General features: G+C 53.6%; 1 protein-coding gene across 2 annotated transcripts in view; it reads right to left on the minus strand.

Moving 5' to 3' along the window:
- The window catches only part of SYNPO (synaptopodin), a 43182-nt gene extending 24536 nt beyond the window's left edge, over window positions 1–18646 (minus strand). Inside the window, exons 1-2 of one of the 2 annotated variants that reach the window (XM_039484246.1) lie at window positions 11838–12033; window positions 9007–9838 (exon numbers count right to left, since the gene is read on the minus strand). In XM_039484246.1, the coding sequence (XP_039340180.1) occupies window positions 9007–9022 (16 nt within the window). In that variant the 5' untranslated portion in view covers window positions 9023–9838; window positions 11838–12033. Of the gene's footprint in view, window positions 1–9006; window positions 9839–11837; window positions 12034–17949 lie in introns of those variants that run through there. The other variant, XM_039484247.1, reaches the window with a different exon arrangement.
- Between the last annotated feature and the right edge of the window lie 804 nt (window positions 18647–19450).

Here is a 19450-nt window from a genome sequence, read left to right on the forward strand (position 1 = left end):
GCAAATTAGTTCTGCCAACTTCTCCCTGTTCTGCAACACCACATTCAGGACAGGGCAGGGCGCTGTCTGGGGAACTCCCTGCCTCAGGATGTCTGTCTGACTCCCTGCGTGGCTGCTTTCCAAAGCCATTGTAGCCTGTTCCTGTGAGGTCAGCGATTCCATGAGCGTAGAATTCTCCCAGTTCTCATCTCGCAGTGTGTGCAGCTGGGTGGGGCTGGAGGTGACAGTCCGTAGCTGGGACGAGTCGGGGTGAATGAGTATCCTCCTCTTTGCAAAACACCACGGGGTCCTCCAAGGTGGTCACTGGGCATGAGCCCAAGCCTGGGTCTCCCATGCCCAAGCACACGCAGCCTCTGGCCGGGAGGAAGCATTTAACACAGGGAGGAGTGAAGCCCCACGGGGGACGTGTGAATTCCCACTCCACAAACCAACTGCAGTGCTGTGAAAGCCAGCCCTGCCCCAGAAGCCTCGAATGGGAGCGGGATGAGCAACAGGAGCTGGGCAGAGGGCTGGATGGAAATCCTGCAGCAAGGTCGCCTGGGAAGCCGAAGGGACACAGTGGGCTGAGAGCTCTGGGCAGGGGAACAGATCCAGGGAGCAGCCGGAGCATGGCCCCAGGGAGCCTGCACCGCATGGTACCTGAGAATCAGTCACAGCCCAAGGGAAGGAGACCCCTGATTGGTGACTGAGCAGGTGGTGCGGGGCACAACCACGATATTCTTCATGTCCCGTGTGGGTGGGCGGCACGAGACCGTATATTGCTGCCATTGGCATGGGGACAGCAGGGAGCAGGACCGCCTGAATCTGCAGCTGAGCGGTCGACCCAAGGCCGGACCCAGCAGAGAAGGCCAGACAGGCAGAAGGGCTATGCTGGCAGATGCCTACTGCAGCAGAGACCCGGCCTCAGCAATGCACGCTCGCGCTGTAGAGAGACTGGGGCTGGGGCAGTCCCATCCACCCAGACCCGCTCGGCTCCTGCGAGGTTGGCAGGGCTCCACCCAGTCCTTAGTATTATTGCTGGGAGTATTTATTCAGCACCCACCATAGGGGTGCCTCAGGTTTACTCCAGCAGTGACTTTGGCCCAGCAACGATGTGGGCCCTCCACAGATGGGGAGGTGTAATGCAGCAGGAGGAAGGGTGGACTCACCCCTCCGCCCCCATAGCAACGCAAACCAAACCAAAGGAAGAGGTGACGCCCCCAAGGCTGGAGCGTGTGTGTGTGTCTGTTTGCACTTCTGCGTGTTCATCTCTGGTGTCAGTCACACCTTAGCAAAAACTGTCTGGCTCTGGCAGGAGGATGGTCCCCAGAGCCCTCGTCACGTCATGGCAAACAGGAAATCACTAGGGGAAGATTCACTGCACGGGCATCGAGATATAGAGGACCCTCTATAGCTGCCAACGGACAGCATGCATCTAAAAGCAATCAGGGGTGCACGTGTGTGCACTCTCATGTGTGTGTCTGCACACACGTGCTTTTATGTGTACAGCATCTATCTGAACGATCCACTGCTCTAGAATATAGTGCACATTTGTTTGGGGACGCACCCACTGCGCGCGCACACACACACACACACTCTCCCCCTCCCTCCTGTCCCACCAACTCTGCCACAGTCCCCCTGCTATTCCTTCCCGATTATTCTTCGTAGCAGGGACCCATGGCAGGGGGAGCTGGAGTAGGGCCAGGGACGGCGATGAACGGGACATGTCCTCCCCCCAGTACGCTATCAAGGGGATCCTGGGCCTCAAAATGGGAGGCAATTCAGGGTGAGGGGCCCCAGCCAATCTCCCTGGTCACGCCTGCAAAGTTGCTGGTTGCCGGTTGCTGTGGATGGAGCCTGGGGGAGCTGGGCAGGGTTCCCCCACCACGATGCTCTTTGAGTGCAAGGGCCATGCAGTCACGGAGCTGCACAGAGCCAGCAGCGAGCGGCCAGCAGGGCTCTCTCCATGCGGGCGGCCTCGGCTCTGGTGGATGCCCTGAGATCTATACGCATGGGGGGATGAAATCCCGGCCTCTTCTCTTTCTCTCAACAGAACAATGACGGGGAAACTCAGGGAGCTGTGTCTGCCCTCTAGGCAGGAATAGGCTGCCCAGGGCAGCGCAGGGCCCAGCGAACACAGCAGAAACCCTTTCAGTCCTTAGCAATGGGAGAGACGGGAAGTGTCAGACAAATCCAAAATCTCCCTCTGTCCATCCCACACTCATCGCTGAGTGGCTGCTCTCCTCTGGCCTTGCCTCTGAGTAAACAGAATATGGCCTGATGTTGGCAGACATGAGCCAGAATTCATTACCTCCACTAGCTAACGCTGCCCCTGGATGAGGGGCTACCATGACCCTCTCACTTCTTCCACAGAGGTGAGGTCGTCTTCTCCTTAGCCCGGCCACAATGGGCCAACTTCATCCCTGGCGCAATTCCACTGATTCCAATGGAGTTACACCTGGAAAGAACGGGATCCATTCTCAACATGCTCAGCACTTCACAAAGCAAGCAAGGAGACCCAGTCTCAATCCACATCTACATATGGTACATGGGACGTCCCGTAGGCCGGTTTTCTAAGTGGAGGACATAGGTTCACCTCCTGTACGTGGACCTTCAGATCAGCACTTGGGCCTCTGGAACGACACTTCCCTGCCTTTGTGCAAGTATGGCCTCCGGGTGAGGGATCCGGATGTTACAGCATGAGGTCCCCGGCTGAAAACCAGGCCCGGGCACGCCTGTCTGTCCACACCAGAGCCAGCCGAAAAGCAGGAAGAAATTGAGGAACATTTTTGGAAAATTGTGGTTGACGGTAAAATCTTGCTTCAGTTGAAATTTTCCAACTAGCTCCGATACGAGCGAGAACGCACAGCCTCTCCTCCCTTTAGACCAGGGGCTCTCAAACTGGGGGTCAGGACCCCTCAGAGGGTCGTGAGGTTTTTACATGGGGGGTCGCGAGCTGTCAGCCTCCCCCCTAAAACCCGCCTTGCCGCCAGCATTTATAATGGTGTTAAATATATAAAAAAAGTGTTTTTAATTTATAAGGTGGGGGGGGTCACACTTGCTATGTGAAAAGGGTCACCAGTACACAAGTTCGAGAACCACTGCTTTAGACGCTATTATACAGAGACGACAATCAGCTTCCTGTGGCTAATGGAAACTCAGAATAAACACGTGCACACAAACTCACACCTCCTACAGACACCCCTCTTCAACGTGCATCCTCCCCACGCCACACACACTCACGTCCTGCAAACACCCGCAATGCACATCCTCCTGCACCCCCACCCTACCCCACACAAACCTGTGTCCAAAGCGCACACACACACACCCCACGCAGCGCCCCTTTACAGTACACAACTTACTATATGGACAGGGGAGAAATGCACTCCCGCTTTCCCTGTCATATCAGACCTCTCCGATTCCCTACACTACAGATCCAGGGGGAATTTCCCCTCTCCACAAAGTGTACAACCAAGGTTTCCCAGGCCTTTGGCCAGGCGTCCCTCTGCGGCCTGCATATATCAGCATTGTACATCTCCTAAGCAGGGTCCCTGTCTCCACAAACACCCAGGCAACATTCCTCATATCCTCTTTATTCTGGATATTTCTTTAAACCTTGTGGTTTTTCAGAATCTGCATTGGGCAAAACCCAAAGCAAGCTGGCTGCCAGACAACTCACAACCACCCACCTTCCGCTATTACTTAATTAGTGGATGCGTCTGATTCTGTTCCTTCGGAAACGCTCTCCCTGCCAAGGGAAGGGTTGAATCATTTGGCCCCTCTCTGGCAGCTACAAAGGAGGAGGAACGCAAGCCCTCGCCGTGTTATTTTAGCACATGAAAGCACGGCCTCTCTCTCTCCCTCTCGCAGCGGGAGGCAGATTTATGGGGAGCTGTGAACTCCAAAGGTAGGGAGCTTTGTGGGGCTTTAGCAAAACTTCCATGCTGACAAGCTCCATCATGCATTTTGCAGCTGTGCCACGGCTGCCCCCCACCCATCTCTCCAGCTTAACTACTTCTGTTTGACAGGATGCAAATTCCTTCCCCCAGTCCCACAAAGGATTTAGCCAGCTCTTTTTTTGGTAGCTCCACTGCCCCAACACGGGGCTCCTATCCATCAGCGCTGGGATCAGGGATGCATCCCTGACTCAAACGGACAGCACCAGACTAGGATCGGCCTGTTTGTTCCTACGGGGCTGGCGGGGAGGGGGGCTGCAGTGGGGTGTAAGTCAGGTGGAATTGATTCAGCCATGGTATCTCCTGCCTGGGGCTGGCTTCTTAAACGTGCTTCTGTACAGCGGGCTCAGGAAGAGGGAGAGAAGCTCTCGTGGGATGTCAGAGAGAGGGACTGGAGAAAAAGAAAGAAAGAAAGAAAGAAAGAAAGAAAGAAAGAAAGAAAGAGCATATGGTTCTTGTCTCCTGGAAACGATGAGTCTGTCTCAAGCAGGGACATTGGAGGTCAAAATCTTCTCTTTTTTTAAAAAAAATGCAACAAACATTTGCCTTGGCTTTGCTTTGGCAACAGCACAGAGGAGGGAAGCAGCGTTTCCTCAGCCAGCCAGCGAGGCTGACACTGGCTGGAGAGGGGCCAGGTCGCCCTCTCGGTGTTTATTTCTGAGGGAGAAAGGAGGAATATGGCTGTGGAATGCTGGAGCTGCTGAGAAACAAGCCACAGGCTCCAGATGTTTGTGAATTTCATGCTGAACCACTCCAAACCCGTCCAAGTTCTTTTCTGTCCAAGGCTGCCTGAGAAGCACAGCTCTCAACGGAGCCATTTTGGAGTCTCTCGATCTTGCTACTGCCTTTTAATAGCAACCAGGGGGGCCTTTCGGGCTTGCTCTCTAGCTCTGAGGATGAATCTGCTCTTGGCCAGTGAGTTCCCGCTCAGACCAGCAGCACTGCAAAGGCCAGTCTCGCTCACACGCCGACACACAGCATCACCAAGATGTGTGGGCACAACAAGTGTACATACACGCAGAGACAGGTGTTTTCTAATGGCCTCAGCACAGGCCTGGGAGCCAGGAATTCCTGAGGTCTAACTCTGACCCTCTAAGCCAACTACACTGACTTACACCAGAGCTGAGGCCTTGAACAAGTCACTTACAGAGGAATTTTGAAAACCGGCCACTGATTCTGGGTGGCTTGAGTTTGGAGTATCTGACTGTAGACCCCCAAGGGCCTGGTTTTCAAAGGTGCAGAGCACCCGCATCTCCCATCGACACCCACTGGAGATAGGAGGGTCCAGCTCTTATGAAAGGCAGGCCCAGGGCATCTCCAAATGCACATGCCCAGAATCCGCACCCACGCTTGAGAACGTTGCCCTATCTTCTCTGTCTCAGTTTCCCTCCCTGTGAAACAGGGAGAATAGCAGCAATTCCCTGCCTCCCAGGTGTATGAGGACAAACGGGTTGGTGCATGTCATGTGATCTGAAGAAGAAAAGCCCTGTTTCAACCCTACATATTACTGCTGATGAGGGCACTGCGTCTGGCTACATCCGAGCGCTTCTCCTGAAGCCCGGGACTGTTGGGCATCTGTGCTCACACACCCTCCATTAAGGAAGGGTGCCACCGGGCAGGGGAAGTTGGCAGGTGACCCTGCTTTGTGGAACTCCCCTCCCCACAAGGGGAGTTCCCCACAAGGGGAGTCAGCTCAGTCTCACTTTGTCCTTTCCCAACTTTTCAAAGGTACTTTACGTTGTTTTCCTCCGACTGGGGATATTTTCCTAAATGGCCATTCTGGTCCCTATATTTATCACTCCACGTTGCCAGCGATGCCAGCTGGGTTTTCTATCAGCTATTCTAGGTCTTTTGCATCAAAAGTTCATTTCAAATGTTCTTCTTCAATTATTATAACTAAGAATCATTGCTAGTGTGTGGCTTTTATTGCAGGGCTGAACAGCAGCATGAGCCCTCCGGCAACACAGGGGAATTAGAGCTAATACAATTATTATTAACTGTTACGATTACTCCTCTGCAAAAGCAAAGCCGCACCCACCCCGCCAGCTCCCACATGCTGCAGCCGCACTTCCCCCTGGCATCGCAAGTGGCACTGCGGGACTCAGCCCTTTGGCACACACCCCTCCCTCCATGCTCAAGGCTGCACTCCGGGATGCGTTCATTCTGGCACTCCCCAGCATCACCAGTCTAGCTCCAGCAGGGGCCTTCCGCTTACCTGCCTCCCCTCCCCCCTCCATAGCTCCGACTCAGCCATGGACTCTGGTTATTTAACCTGCGGGACACAAGGGCCACATCCATTCCTGGCCCAGGAATAGGGTTTCTGGGGATAGGTTAGGACGTCTCGTCTCCTCACAGCTGCGAGCAGCAATCCCCGCCTGCCGCCAGAGGGTCTGGCTGGTTGCTTTGTAGCTGGCTGCTGGACTGGAAATCACAAGAAAGGGGAGTTTGTGATGGGAATGCTGACAGATCGTGAAATGCGGCAGAGCTGCTGGGGGTTGCTGGGTTATACAGGCACTTGTCACTTAACCAGCTCCTTAGGTTTCCAAATGTCACGGGCATGACTTCCCGCAATGCCTCCAAAGCTAAGAGCTTAACAGCTTTTTACTGACCCATCAGAGTCGACCTTTTTGCAGCAAGGACATGGGCTGTTCCTACGAGGCTGAGGAAGGGCTTTTTTGGTCACCCTCCCCTTCCCAGCCAAAGAGAAAACAGAATTCCTCCCTGCTCAGCTTACCTAGCAGTGGCAGGGTCCGGTTGCAAAGGGCTATTTTGCACAGGGAAGTGGAACTTGCAAACCCTCAGGTGACTGATGACACAAGAACATAGCTCTTCCCGAGACCGTGATCTTACCCCTGCATCAAACCCTGACGTACTGCCCGGTGATGCAGATATCGGTGTCAAACAACAGGGAGACCTCAGCCCCACTCATGTCAGTGGGAGTTTGACGTGGGTGGGCCAGGATTCCACGCCAAGCCATTTCTGCTGCTTTGCTGCCTATTACAGCTATGGTTGCCGAGCCAAAGGGTCCCTTGGAAATAGCAAGGGAAAGTCTCAAGACCCCTTGTTTTTTAAGGTCCCACAACAAACCCAGACACAAAGTATCATATGCTGAGCTCAGCTGTGCTCATGGGAGAGCCTCTAAGCCAGAACAGCATGGAGCACATTTGGGGAAGAGAGGAAGCGACTTGGCTGGATGCACTCTACCTCCACAAGGGAAAGCCTGTGCACTGAGACGACCTATGCCAATAGTTTAATAGATGAGGCCAATGGTGTTAATGGGCTGGAAGAGGAAACCAACTCCCAGACTCAAGATTTGGCAGGTGATTTTCAAAAAGGTTCGATTTCGGTTTTCCACCAATATCCTGCTCCCCATCGGGTGCCTTTGACGTCCCAAAGCGCCACAGTTCTGCTCCAAGACATCTAAAGGCCCTGTGGTACGGAAGAGGGCTCAGGAAATGACACTGCACTGAACAAACGATCTGATTCCAAACAACCAAGGAGAGAGGGAATGAATCCAGCTCCAGATACAGCACTGTTAATATGGGACAGTAAAGGAAACACAGACTACTACGGAGCAGCAGCCAGCCCTTGCCAATGAAGAGCTTTTTTCCACACCGAGAACCCCATCACCTCACAGCACAGTGTTGCAGGCAATCCACACACAAATGGAGGTGCTTCTACCAGACAGTAGAGTGTGGGGAATACGGAGACAAGTAGGAAGCTCCATCTCTGACCAACACAACAAATCAGGGCAGAGTTCTTCCATGTGACACCAGAATGAAACGAGATAAATTCAGTCTCTCGGTAATGGCACCAAAAGCTGTTTCTGAAACTTGGCTTTACACCTCCAAGCTGCTTACTGAGACCAGCATCTGCAGCAGACCAGAGACCCTCCTGACAGACTCATGAAATGAAATGTAGTCCCATCCAAACGTACCCAGATGCTCACACTCTCAAAGAAGAGTTGCTCTTGTTTCCTCCCAGCGGATTATCTTGGGTGCTGCGAGGTGAAGGAAGAGCAGGGGCTGGCTGGATTATTTGCCTGAGGTTCTGACAACGCTTATACCAACTCTGTGGTAAAGGTACTTCCCAGACAATGCCAAACAAGCGGAGCACCTGGATTCCATTCCGGAAACAACACGACTGTACAGGTGTGAGTTGCCCTTTGTGCAGCCTGGCTTTATTATGCCAGGAATGTTACCTAATGTGGCTGAGTGATCTTATGACACAGCTTGTAACCCACAGCGGGGAAGACGACCCGGTGGTGGATAGGCTCAGGTCTCCAACAGATTTGCAAGTGGGACAACTTTGCTTCCCCCAAGCCAGCAGGCTGGGCAGTTCGGGGGTGACACAAGTACCAGAGAACTGAGCTGGAAAACCTTCCCACTGGGCACCAAACTCAGAGAAAGAAACCGTGTTCATCAACGCCACATCTAAAACCATGGAGGGAAACTTTCGCTCCAATGTTTTGAGCGTTTGGCAAGGAGGAAATGAAGGCAGGTTTTCTGGCAGGAAACAACTGACCTTTTGCCTTAACTACAGCTATGTGAAACTTTCTGCCCACAAACCAAATCAATATCTGTATTTTCCAGTTCTGCTTTGGGTATTAAATTTCGGCCTCTTTTCTGGTCTCAAATCCTCCTCCCCCTCAGATGTCAAAACTCCATGTGACCTAGGGCACTACAGACCCAAAGGAAATGCCAACCCTAACTTGGTCTGGGGGAGCCTCACCCCCACTTCCCTACTTTGGGTAGGTTCCCAGCTTTCTGGTGGGACATGCCACAGGTGTCTCTGGTGCTCTGTTTGGAAAAGCAATGGAATATAGTGGTCTGGCAACATCTCTCTGGGGCTGTCAGCAAACTCAGCTGGAACACTTAGGGGAGCGTCTAGCTTCCTTTTGCACGTGGGCAAGAGGAGATGGGAAGCAGGAGGAAAATGTCGCTGCCTTTGCAAAATATGGAGGGGTTGGTGGAAAACAAATAAGTGGGTGAAAGCTGGGGATTGCATCCTGCTGCAGACGTGAGTTAAAACTTCTGATTAACCCAATAAATCGACAGCTATCACAACATACCCCACAGTAATCCCATTGAACTCCAGTGCCCAACAGTGCCTCCCCCGCAACTCAGTGCCTATTGCCGCTGTCCTGACCCACAAGCGTTCCAGGAGGCCTTCCCCAGTGCCAAGGTGGGCTGCACACACTCCATCTAAACCTGCAGAAAACTGCCACACAGGACACAACAGCTTTGGAAGCAGCAAACTTTGAGGCTCTGGCGGGTTGGTCAGTGCAGCAGATAGAGCATCTGTATTTCAACGGGTGGCAGCTGTGCTCCTCCAGGTACGGATCACCAGCACGTCCCTCTCAGCCCTGAGCGTGGCCAGAGAGCAGGCGATCTCATCTGTATACGTATGTAAATGGGCAACCACTCGCAAAGTGGCTGTGTGGCCAGGGAGCAGCCCTGCGAGTCCCAGCCAAAGTCCCTGGAAGAAGGGGGAGCCTGATTGGCTCTCACCTGCTGAGGTCAGATGCTGTACTTTAAATGAGGAAAATTAAACTTCCGCAAAGATAAAGGGGCAAAAAGGCAGCTGTGGCAGAGGTGGAGGGAGAGGAAAAGGTAACAGATGGAAATCCCTGCAGCGTCACAGGAGGTGATTGTCTGTAGTCCAGGGCACAGCAGTGTCTGTATCCAAAAGCCACCACCACTGCCATTCAGCAGAGAAGCCAACGCTGAACAAGTCAGGGAGACCAAGCTGTCTCCTCCCTAGAGGAGGCCTCCCGAAGGGAAGGTGAGGCACACTGCAGCGCAATCCCATCGCCCTGCCTGTGCTGCAACTCCGCGTCAGAACAGAGGGCATCTAGCTCTGGGTTAGTCAATCCAGCACCTCATTCACTTCCAGAACGACATCTTAGAAAAGCAAACAACAGGAAGTATGAATAAAACTCCCCCCAGGGGCACGGGTGCTGGAACTAGGGGTGCTGCCACGGCCCCCGGCTTGAAGTGGTTTCCATCAGATGCAGGGTTTACAGTTTGATTCAATGGCTCTCAGCACCCCCACAACACAAACTGTTCCAATGCCACAGCCTGGGGGCTCCTGCCTCAATCTCAGAAGGGCCTGGAGTCAGATTTCTGTTTAACACATCAGGCAATGGAGCAAGCTCTGAACGATGGGCAGACCTGGAGGATGATCCCAAATGATGAGCAACGGGGACAGCTGGAATCCCGCGAGACCAACAGGTGTCTCAAGGAGAACTTCTCCCCTCGATCCAGCCTGCCAGTGCCTCCATCCCGCACTGGGGTGCCACATATCCCAGGGAAAATCTGGGTTGTCTGGGTATCGCCAGGATCTAGGCTCAACAGCTGCAAGTGGCTCTTTAATGTGTCTCCTGCAGCTCTAGTTTGCAGCACATGACATTAAAACGCCGTGTGATTTAATTATTAACCGATCTCAGTTATTAGCCAATCAGGAGGCTTTTACTGTGTTATTAACCAACCGTACTTGATAAAATAATAATACTTGGTCAGAATAACCAAGAATATATACACACGACCATGGCTCTTTTGGGGAACGTTGATTGCAAATTTGACTCCTGAGCCACTGAGGTCTGAATATCACTGCTCTAGGCAACAAAGCCATTGGAGCCACTTCTGGGTTCTGGCGAGTCCTTCCTTTGCAGGAACCAGGGACCTGCTGGAGAGATCTTCTTGTTCAGATTGGTCCCTGCTGACTGACGGGGGTCAGGCACTCAAGGGGGACTTTAGGTGGGTATTTTTTCACATCCTTCGGACAACACATAAGCAATCTCCTTGGCTGCAGACAGGGTGCAAATAGGCAGACCTCCTGTCTCCAATGCAAGATTGTGTGGCTGCAGCTGCAATCCCCCAGGTGCAGCCAGAGGAAGACGGGAGGGCAGATGAAGTCTCCTGGACTAGGAAGGCGTGGGGTGGGATGGCAGTAAGGGAGGGTGCCCTGTGAAGCTGGGGGGTGCAAACCCCATCAAATCAGTCAGGTCCATTCACACATCCTACCACTTGGCTTTAACACAGGACAAGGTCTATGCCTCCAAATTACATAGTGCACCGCTTAGCAGCTCCAGCATGGAGGCTCTACAAGAACCAACTCTACACACATCAAAGTCCAGGTTTCGAGAAAAGCAACGCAAGTGCGTTTGCAGCAGATGGCTGGAGCAGAGCAGGCAAGGGGTCCGGCAAGCAACCGAACTGCCCCTCTCTGCACTTCTCGCAGCTCGAAGCTGTGCAGCTGGCACTGCAGAGACAGAGGGGACCCAAATCTGCGCTTCTGCGCCTGGCTGAGGTTCCAGGACCCGCTTGCCAGCTCTGCTCGTGGGACAAGCAGCAGTTTTGCGTTACCCATTAAATCAGGCTGCACAGCATCTCTCTCTCACACACACACAACCACCCCCGGGGCTCGTTTACGTCTCAGCGAGAGGCGAAGCGAGCTGGTCCCCAGCAGCGAGGAACCCCCGGAAAGTTCCCGCTGGAGCAGGCAGCCGAGAAACCCGCCCTCTGCCTTGCAAGTTGGGACCCCCCTGCCCCCCCAAAAGGGATCCGCGGCCAGAGAAGCGACATCCGCGCGGGGCTGCCCAGCGCGCCCGGAGGGCAGCGGGGTGTCCGCGCAGCCCCGGCCGGGGAGCGTGGGGAGACCCGGGCGCAGTCCGGCAGCGGGGAAGCCGGCAGCAGCGGCAGGTCCGGGGCTCCCCCCGCGCCTGGCTGCTCCCAGCGGTCACTGGCCTTCGCGGGGGCAGGTGGCCCGCGAGGTGCGGGATGATCTGGGGGGTCCCCTGGCCGCCCCCCCGAGCAGGACTTTCCCCCGCTTCCCCCAGCGGGCAAAGCGCCCCGCCAGCCGCCCCTGCCCGGGGCCACCTTCGCCCCCCTCCCCGGTTACCTTCGGGTCCGACTGGGTCTGGGCTGGTTCCCCCCCGGGCGCGCCTTGCTCTGAGCCGCTTCCCGCAGCCGCTGCGCTTTAAGCGGCCGGGCTGCTCTGCGCTCCCGGCCCGGGGGATCGGGTGTCAGCAACTGGCCGCGTCTGTCAAAGCGGCTCGGCTCGGCTGCCCCCTCCCGCGGCGCGCAGGAGCCGGGGACTCTGCTCACAGCCGCTCCCCCCGGGCTGGGAGCCGCTCCGCGGGCAGAGCACGTTGGGCAGGCGGATGCCGCCAGGTCCTAGCGCTGCCCGGCCCGCCCAGGGCGCCGGGTGTCTTTCACTTTCTCCCTTGGCTCAGGCCACAAGAGCCGAGTCCCCCCTGGCCCAACATGGGGGTGACCAGGTGTCCTGATTTTATAGGGACTGTCCCGACATTCGGGGCTTTGTCCTATATGGAGCCCACCCCACCCCACCCAGCCCCCAGCCTGCTCTTTCACACCTGCTCTCTGGTCACCCTCCAGGGCTTTACTGGGCACTCTCCTTCGGCTGGCAGTGCACTATTGGCAAGCTCCGGACAGGGGAACTCCCCCACTAGAGAGGGGGCTGAATCCTGTCTCCAGACATCGCCCTGGAGCTCCCACTGGGTGAGGGGGGTGACCAGGCCACGCTGCCACTCCTGCACTCTGCAGCTGCTCTCTGCTGTCCCTGTGGGGGGACATGGGGCAGATGTGGGGGGAGGACTACAGCAATCCACTTGCCTGAAGCCTGCTGCGGCTGCTCTTGGTAATCCCTGGCCTGGAGCAGAGTCTGCACCCCAAGCTGTGTGGGTCTCCCACCCCCTGTCTCCAAGCTGGGGACTAATTACATGCCCCTCTAGCCCCCCAGAAGGATCCTCCCTGCAAGGCCAGGCTTGCTGGAGTGGGGGGAGACCAGCCTCTGTTCCTCCCCTCCCTGCCCAGCTTCACCTTCAGCAAGATCCTTCTGTGACATCATAATCCTGCCCCTATGACATCGCAGGTGGTTGCTATGGAAATGATAGTGATGTCACAAATTCAGCATTATGATGTCCACTGGCTGGGATGGGAAGAAGCAACCCCGACTTCAAACACAGATACAAGTAAACAGGTCTACATATTTTCCCAGGCGCCTAAGAGAGTTAGGCACTTTGCATTTCACCAGGATTGGCACACCCACTTCCTTTAGGCTCCTTGGAAAAGCCCAACCCTAGTCTGACCCACTGGAAAGTTTGGGAACCTATTGGAAAGAGCAGCAAAATCCCTCTTTAAGGGTCCAATCCTGCTCCCAATGATGACAGTGCCAGAACAGCCACTGAGTTCAGCGGTTCAGGCACAGGCCCTAACTAAGGAGAAGGAGTTACTCCAGTGAGTCTCATCGCATCTCCTCAGCTAGGAGGGTTGGGGCTAGGACTGGGGGCCTTGAGAATGGGAATGTAGCCTGGGGGCTAGTGAGACACTCTTGGAAATTCACCCAGGAGTGGGGAGTGGGAAATGATATCTCAGAACTGACCACCGGGGACCATAATGTGCAGCACTGCACCTCTCCAACATGATCTGCGAGGCTCACTGGGCCCTTCCTTATACTGTCAGCTATAGTGTGTGGCATGGGGGGGGGGAGGGGAGTATCCCACAAATTCCTGGTCCTGTAGGAAAAGGCATGAGGAGCTCCCATTCTTGGCACATCACTAAGAGAGGCCAGATGGTCTATTGAGCTCAGGTAGGCATAAGGCCCTTGTCACCAGAGTATCACAATCCTTAGCTGCTTTCGCCTTGCAGCATGGCTATTACCTTCCTTTCACAGATGGGGAACTCAGGCACAGAGAGAGACTATGGGACTTACCCAATGGCACTTGTGGAGGAGTAGGAACTTGAACCCAGGCCTCCCACATCCTAAACTAGTAGAGCTCTAACCACTGGCGCATCCTTCCTCTCCACTGGTGAGGGTGCTGGAGCTCTGAGTTTGATTCACTGCTCTGCCTGTCACTTAGGCCCCGATCCTTATACGGATTTAGATGCCTAAAGTCAATGGGAGTTGGGAACCTAATTACTTTTGAGGATCTGGGCCTTTGCCTCTCTGTGCCTCAGTTCCCTGACTGTACAATGGGGATAATCCCAGGGATGTAGTGGTGATAAATCAATTACAAATTGTGAGGGGTTCCAATCCGATGGTGATGGGAGGTCAGCTACATAAAATAGATAGCAAAGAGGATGTTCCCGCACTTGTGACCGGACGAGTACCGTTAAGGACTACAGTATGGAGACTGTATCAACCAATCTGGCCGTGGCTCTATTGCCATTTCTACCAGATGTATAGCCACCCGGTCCCCTGCCACTGACACTGAGCACAGTGGAATGGCAGGGCACAGCATAGTATCTCGCTGCGCTCGTCGCAGGAAAGTCAGCCCCCTGGCTAAATAGCATCGCGCCTCTTTCATCTGTTTTTTAAAGGCATTCTTTCAATATATATCCAAGGCTGAGGGCTAGAATCCCCACGCCGGCATTCCTGCCTGTGTCCGTCTGAGCTGGGGGATGGGAGGGGATGGCTTCTCCACTTTATTCCATTTGTAGTTTTCTGTTCTCGGTAACTAAGGGTTTGGTTTTGTGTATTTCCATTTTTAATAAAGGGAAGCTGGGGTGGCTGGAAAGTGCCACTGCCACAGTCCCGGCGAGTGAAACCCACCCAACGGGCACAGCATGCGGCAGGAGTGGTACAATCCTTTCCCCACACTCTGCTCCACCAATCTGCCTCTAGCCAGATCCAATAGGAAGGGCAGGTTCGTCGTCACTGGCTCAGACTATGCTCAAGCAGTCCCAGCACTGCCACCAGAGGGCAGCACCAGTTGTGACCATCTCTCTACTGGGAATGGCACTCACACAGGCCTCCTAAGAACCAACACGTGGCAGCTGGGCTGTTCTCATCTCTGGTGCAACTGTCTGTTGAGCACCGTGACTGGGTTTTGATTCCACTGACATTACTGGGAGCAGTGACATGGACCAGGAAAAATGCCCACTGGGAAACCTTCCCTTATGTCAAGACAATTATAGACTGTCAGGGACCTCAGGAGGTCATCTAGTCCAACCCCCTGCTCAAAGCAGGACCCATCCCCAGACAGATTTTTGCCCCAGATCCCTAAATGGCCCCCTCCAGGATTGAACTCACAACCCTGGGCTTAGCAGGCCAATGCTCAAACCACTGAGCTATCCCTCCCCCAAAAACAAGGAAAGTGACATACCCAAGGTCATCACCCAGCTGGTCAGTGGCAGAGCAGGGAACAGAACCCACACCTGCTGAGTCATAGTCCAGTGTATTACCCACTAGACCACACTGCCTGTCCTCAAGACCACACTGTCTGTCCTGTCATTGTCTATATTTTCTCTCTTTTTACCTTTTTTTTTTTCATTGCTGGGGGCATCTGGCTCAAACCAGGCCTTTGCTTTACAAGGCTTCAGTTTCTCCAGGCGTTTATTCCCACCTGAAGCAAAAGGGCCTGATCCTGCATCCAAACATGGATATGAGACCTGACCTCCCAATGAGTTGCTGTAGCAATTCTGATGGCTCACAGGCAGTGACTTACCGGTCTTGCTTATAGGAGAAGGAGCCAGGATGGACAAAGTGTTTCCAAAAAAACCCCCTGTTGAGTTGCTTTAAAATTCCAGCTGTGCTTTTGAAATTGTGGCGTGTGTTGTGAAAGTGCCGAGGTTGGATACAACGAACCCTGACCTTTCTCAAAGCAGAGCTCCCGTCCTGAATGGGGAACAACACAGACCGGGAGATGATTTGGATCTGTCCTGCGCTACCCTCGCTGCTGCCAAAAGATTAGCTAATGGCGCACGCATACAAATAGCATGGCCAAGGTTTTCAGAAGCAGCTAGTGGTTTGAGATGCCTCAATTTTTGAGGTTGCTCATCCTGAGGTCCCTCAAAGGGGCTTGATTTTAAGAAGGCAGGTGCTCTGCACTTTCTGAAGATCAGGCATCTCAAGTCAGACACCCAAACCCAGAGCTCCCCCTAATCACGAGTCCCTTGAAAATCCTAGCCTATATGGCTAGATAAAATAAGCTGGGGGAGGTGTTACTTGCAAATCAGGGTGCAATTGACACATCTGCTTTTGCAATGAGATAATAACCGATCAGGAACAAAATATCAAGAATGATGGGAAATGTGTTAAAATAATGGTTCCCGGGTCTGTAATCCCAGAAGGGTGGTGTTAATACTGTAAAAGGGGTTACCACAGGCTTCTAAGTGAGGTTACAGCCAGGAGCGGCGCCAGGGTTTCTGGCGCCCTAGGCAGAATTCGGGCGGCGGCATTTTGTGCGCTCCCCACAGGGTGCGCGGGAGCTTCCGGTTCCACTCCCATCGCGCCGCTGAAGAAGGACCCTCCGCCGAAATGCTGCAGGCGACAGCAGCAGTCATTGAGCTGCTCAATTGCCTGCCACTGTTTTCCGTGGCACGTCGGCAGAAGGTCCTTCTTCGGCGGCGCGACGGGAGCAGAACCAGAAGCTCCCATGCACCCCGTGGGGAGAACACAAAATACCGCCCCCCGAATCCTGGCACCCTAGGCAACCGCCTAGGGTCGCCTAATGGAAGCACCAGCCCTGGTTACAGCTAGAATACAAGGGCTGGGGTGTTACTGGCAGAGGGTAGCTTTGCAAGCGGCTGCATTTTGAAAGGATGGTTCAAAGGCTGGTTAGCGCCAGAAAAGTGAGACAGTTACAGCCCCGCAAAGGTGATCCTAATTGAACGGGTGTAGATGGAAGGGAAGGAATTGAGGAGATTAAAATAAAGCACCTAATTTTTAAACAAGAGCTGGAAATATATGGGAGTGGCTGGCCAAAGGGCAAGTGATGAGGGACCAAGCCATTTGCTTGTAGGTCACCAGTTCTAACAGAGCCCAGGATGGGTAGTGAGCACAAGTTATCATCTGATGGCTGATCAGGAGCTGGGATGAAATAAACTGGACGTACCATTCCCGCTACAAGCAGACAGGTGTCTACATCCCAGAAAAAGCCACTGGAGTTGGGCAGAGCCAGCATCCTTCCTGGCAGCCTCAGCGAAGAACCCACAGACTCACTAGGCCCTGGAGAATGAGTCATCCTTCCTTCCACAAAGGACTGCGGGTGGAGGGGGGCATGTCTGTTCTGTGGCTAAGGGGAGGGTTGCCGTGTCCGGCGAGGGTAACCCAGCACCTGGCACTGAATTCACACACACTTGGACAGAAAAGGAACGGAGAAGCTCCAGCAGCTCTATCAATCAACCGGGCCTTTAATCAGGGAACATGAGATGGCTGCTTCCTGTAAATCACATCTCTCCCCCCCGACACACACACACTTACTGCACTTGGAAAGATTCGGGATTTCCATCTGTTGAAACTGTGTGGTATTGACCAAGCTCCAGGCATCCACACCCCTGGGGATGTCACTGGGCTTTCCCCTGGGGAGACAATTAGGGCGGTTGGGGTTTTCCTGTGTCTGACTAGGCAGTCCAGCTAGGGGATTGTCCTAGGAGGAGCTGTGGAAATCACTCTACTTGGCTAAAGGGAGATATGATTGAGGTCTATAAAATCATGACTGGTGTAGAGAAAGTAGATAAGGAAGTGTTGTTTACTCCTTCTCATAACACAAGATCTAGGGGTCACCAAATGAAATTAGTAGGCGGCAGGTTTAAAACAAATAAAAGGAAGTATTTCTTCACACAACACACAGTCAGCCTGTAGAACTCCTTGCCAGAGGATGTTTTGAAGGCCACGACCATAACAGGGTTCAAAAAAGAGCTAGATAAGTTCATGGAGGGTAGGTCCATCAATGGCTATTTGCCAGGATGGGCAGGAATGGTGTCCCTAGCCTCTGTTTGCCAGAAGCTGGGAACGAGCAACAGGGGATGGATCACTTGGTGATTCCCTGTTCTGTTCATTCCCTCTGGGGCACTTGGCATTGGCCACTGTTGGTAGACAGGATACTGGGCTAGATGGACCTTTGGCCTGACCCAGTAGGGCTGTTCTTATGTACTTATGGTGGATAACATGTTAGGCCCCCAATTATTACGTGTAGCCTGAGTGACACAGTCTTGCAGAGAGCATGATAAAGCCGTGTGAGAAAGGGGGAAGAAGGCGCTTTGCTTACTTGCTTTCCGCGGCTGGCCAGCAGGGTAAATGAGGACTCGTTCAACCTTCACCACTTTCCATTCTTCACTGGGGTCAGCTCCGGTGCTAGCCCCAGAATGAAGCAGCTCTGGGGCAGACTGTGGGGAGTCTCTTGTAGCTGGGTACCCACCAGCGGATGCCAAGCCAGAGCTGTGGTATTCGGGTCCCAGCATGTCTCCATTGGTATTCCTGCTCTCCCGCTGGAGATGCTCTCTCAATTTTCCTCCTGGCAATTCATTCTTTTCCTCCTGCTCCTTCGGGTTAAAAGGGCAAATGGCTCCAGCTGGCTGGCACCTTTGGCTGCCTTCCGTCTCTTTCTCCTGCTGCAGAACCAAACAGCCATAGCCCACTGCTGGGTCCACCTTTAGAGTCTCAAAGCCATAAGAATGCTGGGTCCTTTCACTGGGCCCGGCACAGCGAGGCTGAGATTGGAGACAAGGCTGCAGTAACGTTGCCTTAAGCATTGTACTCGCTTTCAGCAGTCTCTTTGGGCAGGGTTCAACGCTTTATGGACTTTCAAGAGTCTTAAGGCTCAGCCTATTGTTCATACTCTGGGGACTGTCTCCTGTATGGGATAATCCCATAGAATAATCCACTGCTGCAGGGCAGAATGTCCGGGTTACTTGTGGGAGCAGATCTTCACCCTAACCTGAGAGCTTTCACGTACATTGGGATATGGGTGTTACTGAGAGCAGCTGTGGTTTCTCTTTTCAAAGAGGAATCACATGTTTTTAGCTGTGAAGTCAGAGTCCCCAAAGACCATCTGAATCTTCTTTGTTTTTCGCTGCAGTCCCCAGATCTCCTAGCGGGGGAGAGTGGAAGACTGGACTGAGGAAACATCAGGGAGGAGCCTTTTCTGGGGATTTTCCTTTTCCAAAGGTGCATCAGGCAGATGAGGCAGCTTCAAAGACCAGGAACCTGAGTGAACAAAATGGAAAGCATGACAGATGTGAGCATATTGGCACATATGGGCCTGCTCTGGTCTGAACCAGTGCGGCGATTCCTGTGCTCTTCACACTGCACACTTCATCTAGGGAGAATTGTGTAGAAAAGAAAATAATGATCCAGATGATCCCCTCCTATTGAAATAACATAAGAGGGGGGCCTGGGAGAGGCAGTCTCTGCCAGGATCCCCTCATGGAATCCCCCCCCACATCACCCTCCCACCTCCCAGGCAGCAAAGGCCACGTGGCCCATCAGGAAACCTCCATGATCAGATCTTTGAGGAGTGACCGGGGCCATGCGATGTGAGAGAAGGAGAAGGGCTGTGGTGATGTGCTGGAACTCAAAGTGCCCTGCGGGAACAAGGAGACAAGAAAGTTGCATTCTGTAGTGGAGAGAAGAGAAGAGAAAGACCTGATTAATTTATTGGTACTTCAGGGTTGCTGGGTGCCTCAACGCCCCAGTGCCAATCAAGGAAAGGGTTAATTCCACTCCCCTGCCAGGGCCTGTACTAGTTCTCTTATTCATCACATTCAGCC

The sequence above is a fragment of the Mauremys reevesii genome, linkage group 8 (genome assembly GCF_016161935.1).
Source record: "Mauremys reevesii isolate NIE-2019 linkage group 8, ASM1616193v1, whole genome shotgun sequence".
NCBI lineage: Eukaryota > Metazoa > Chordata > Testudines > Geoemydidae > Mauremys > Mauremys reevesii.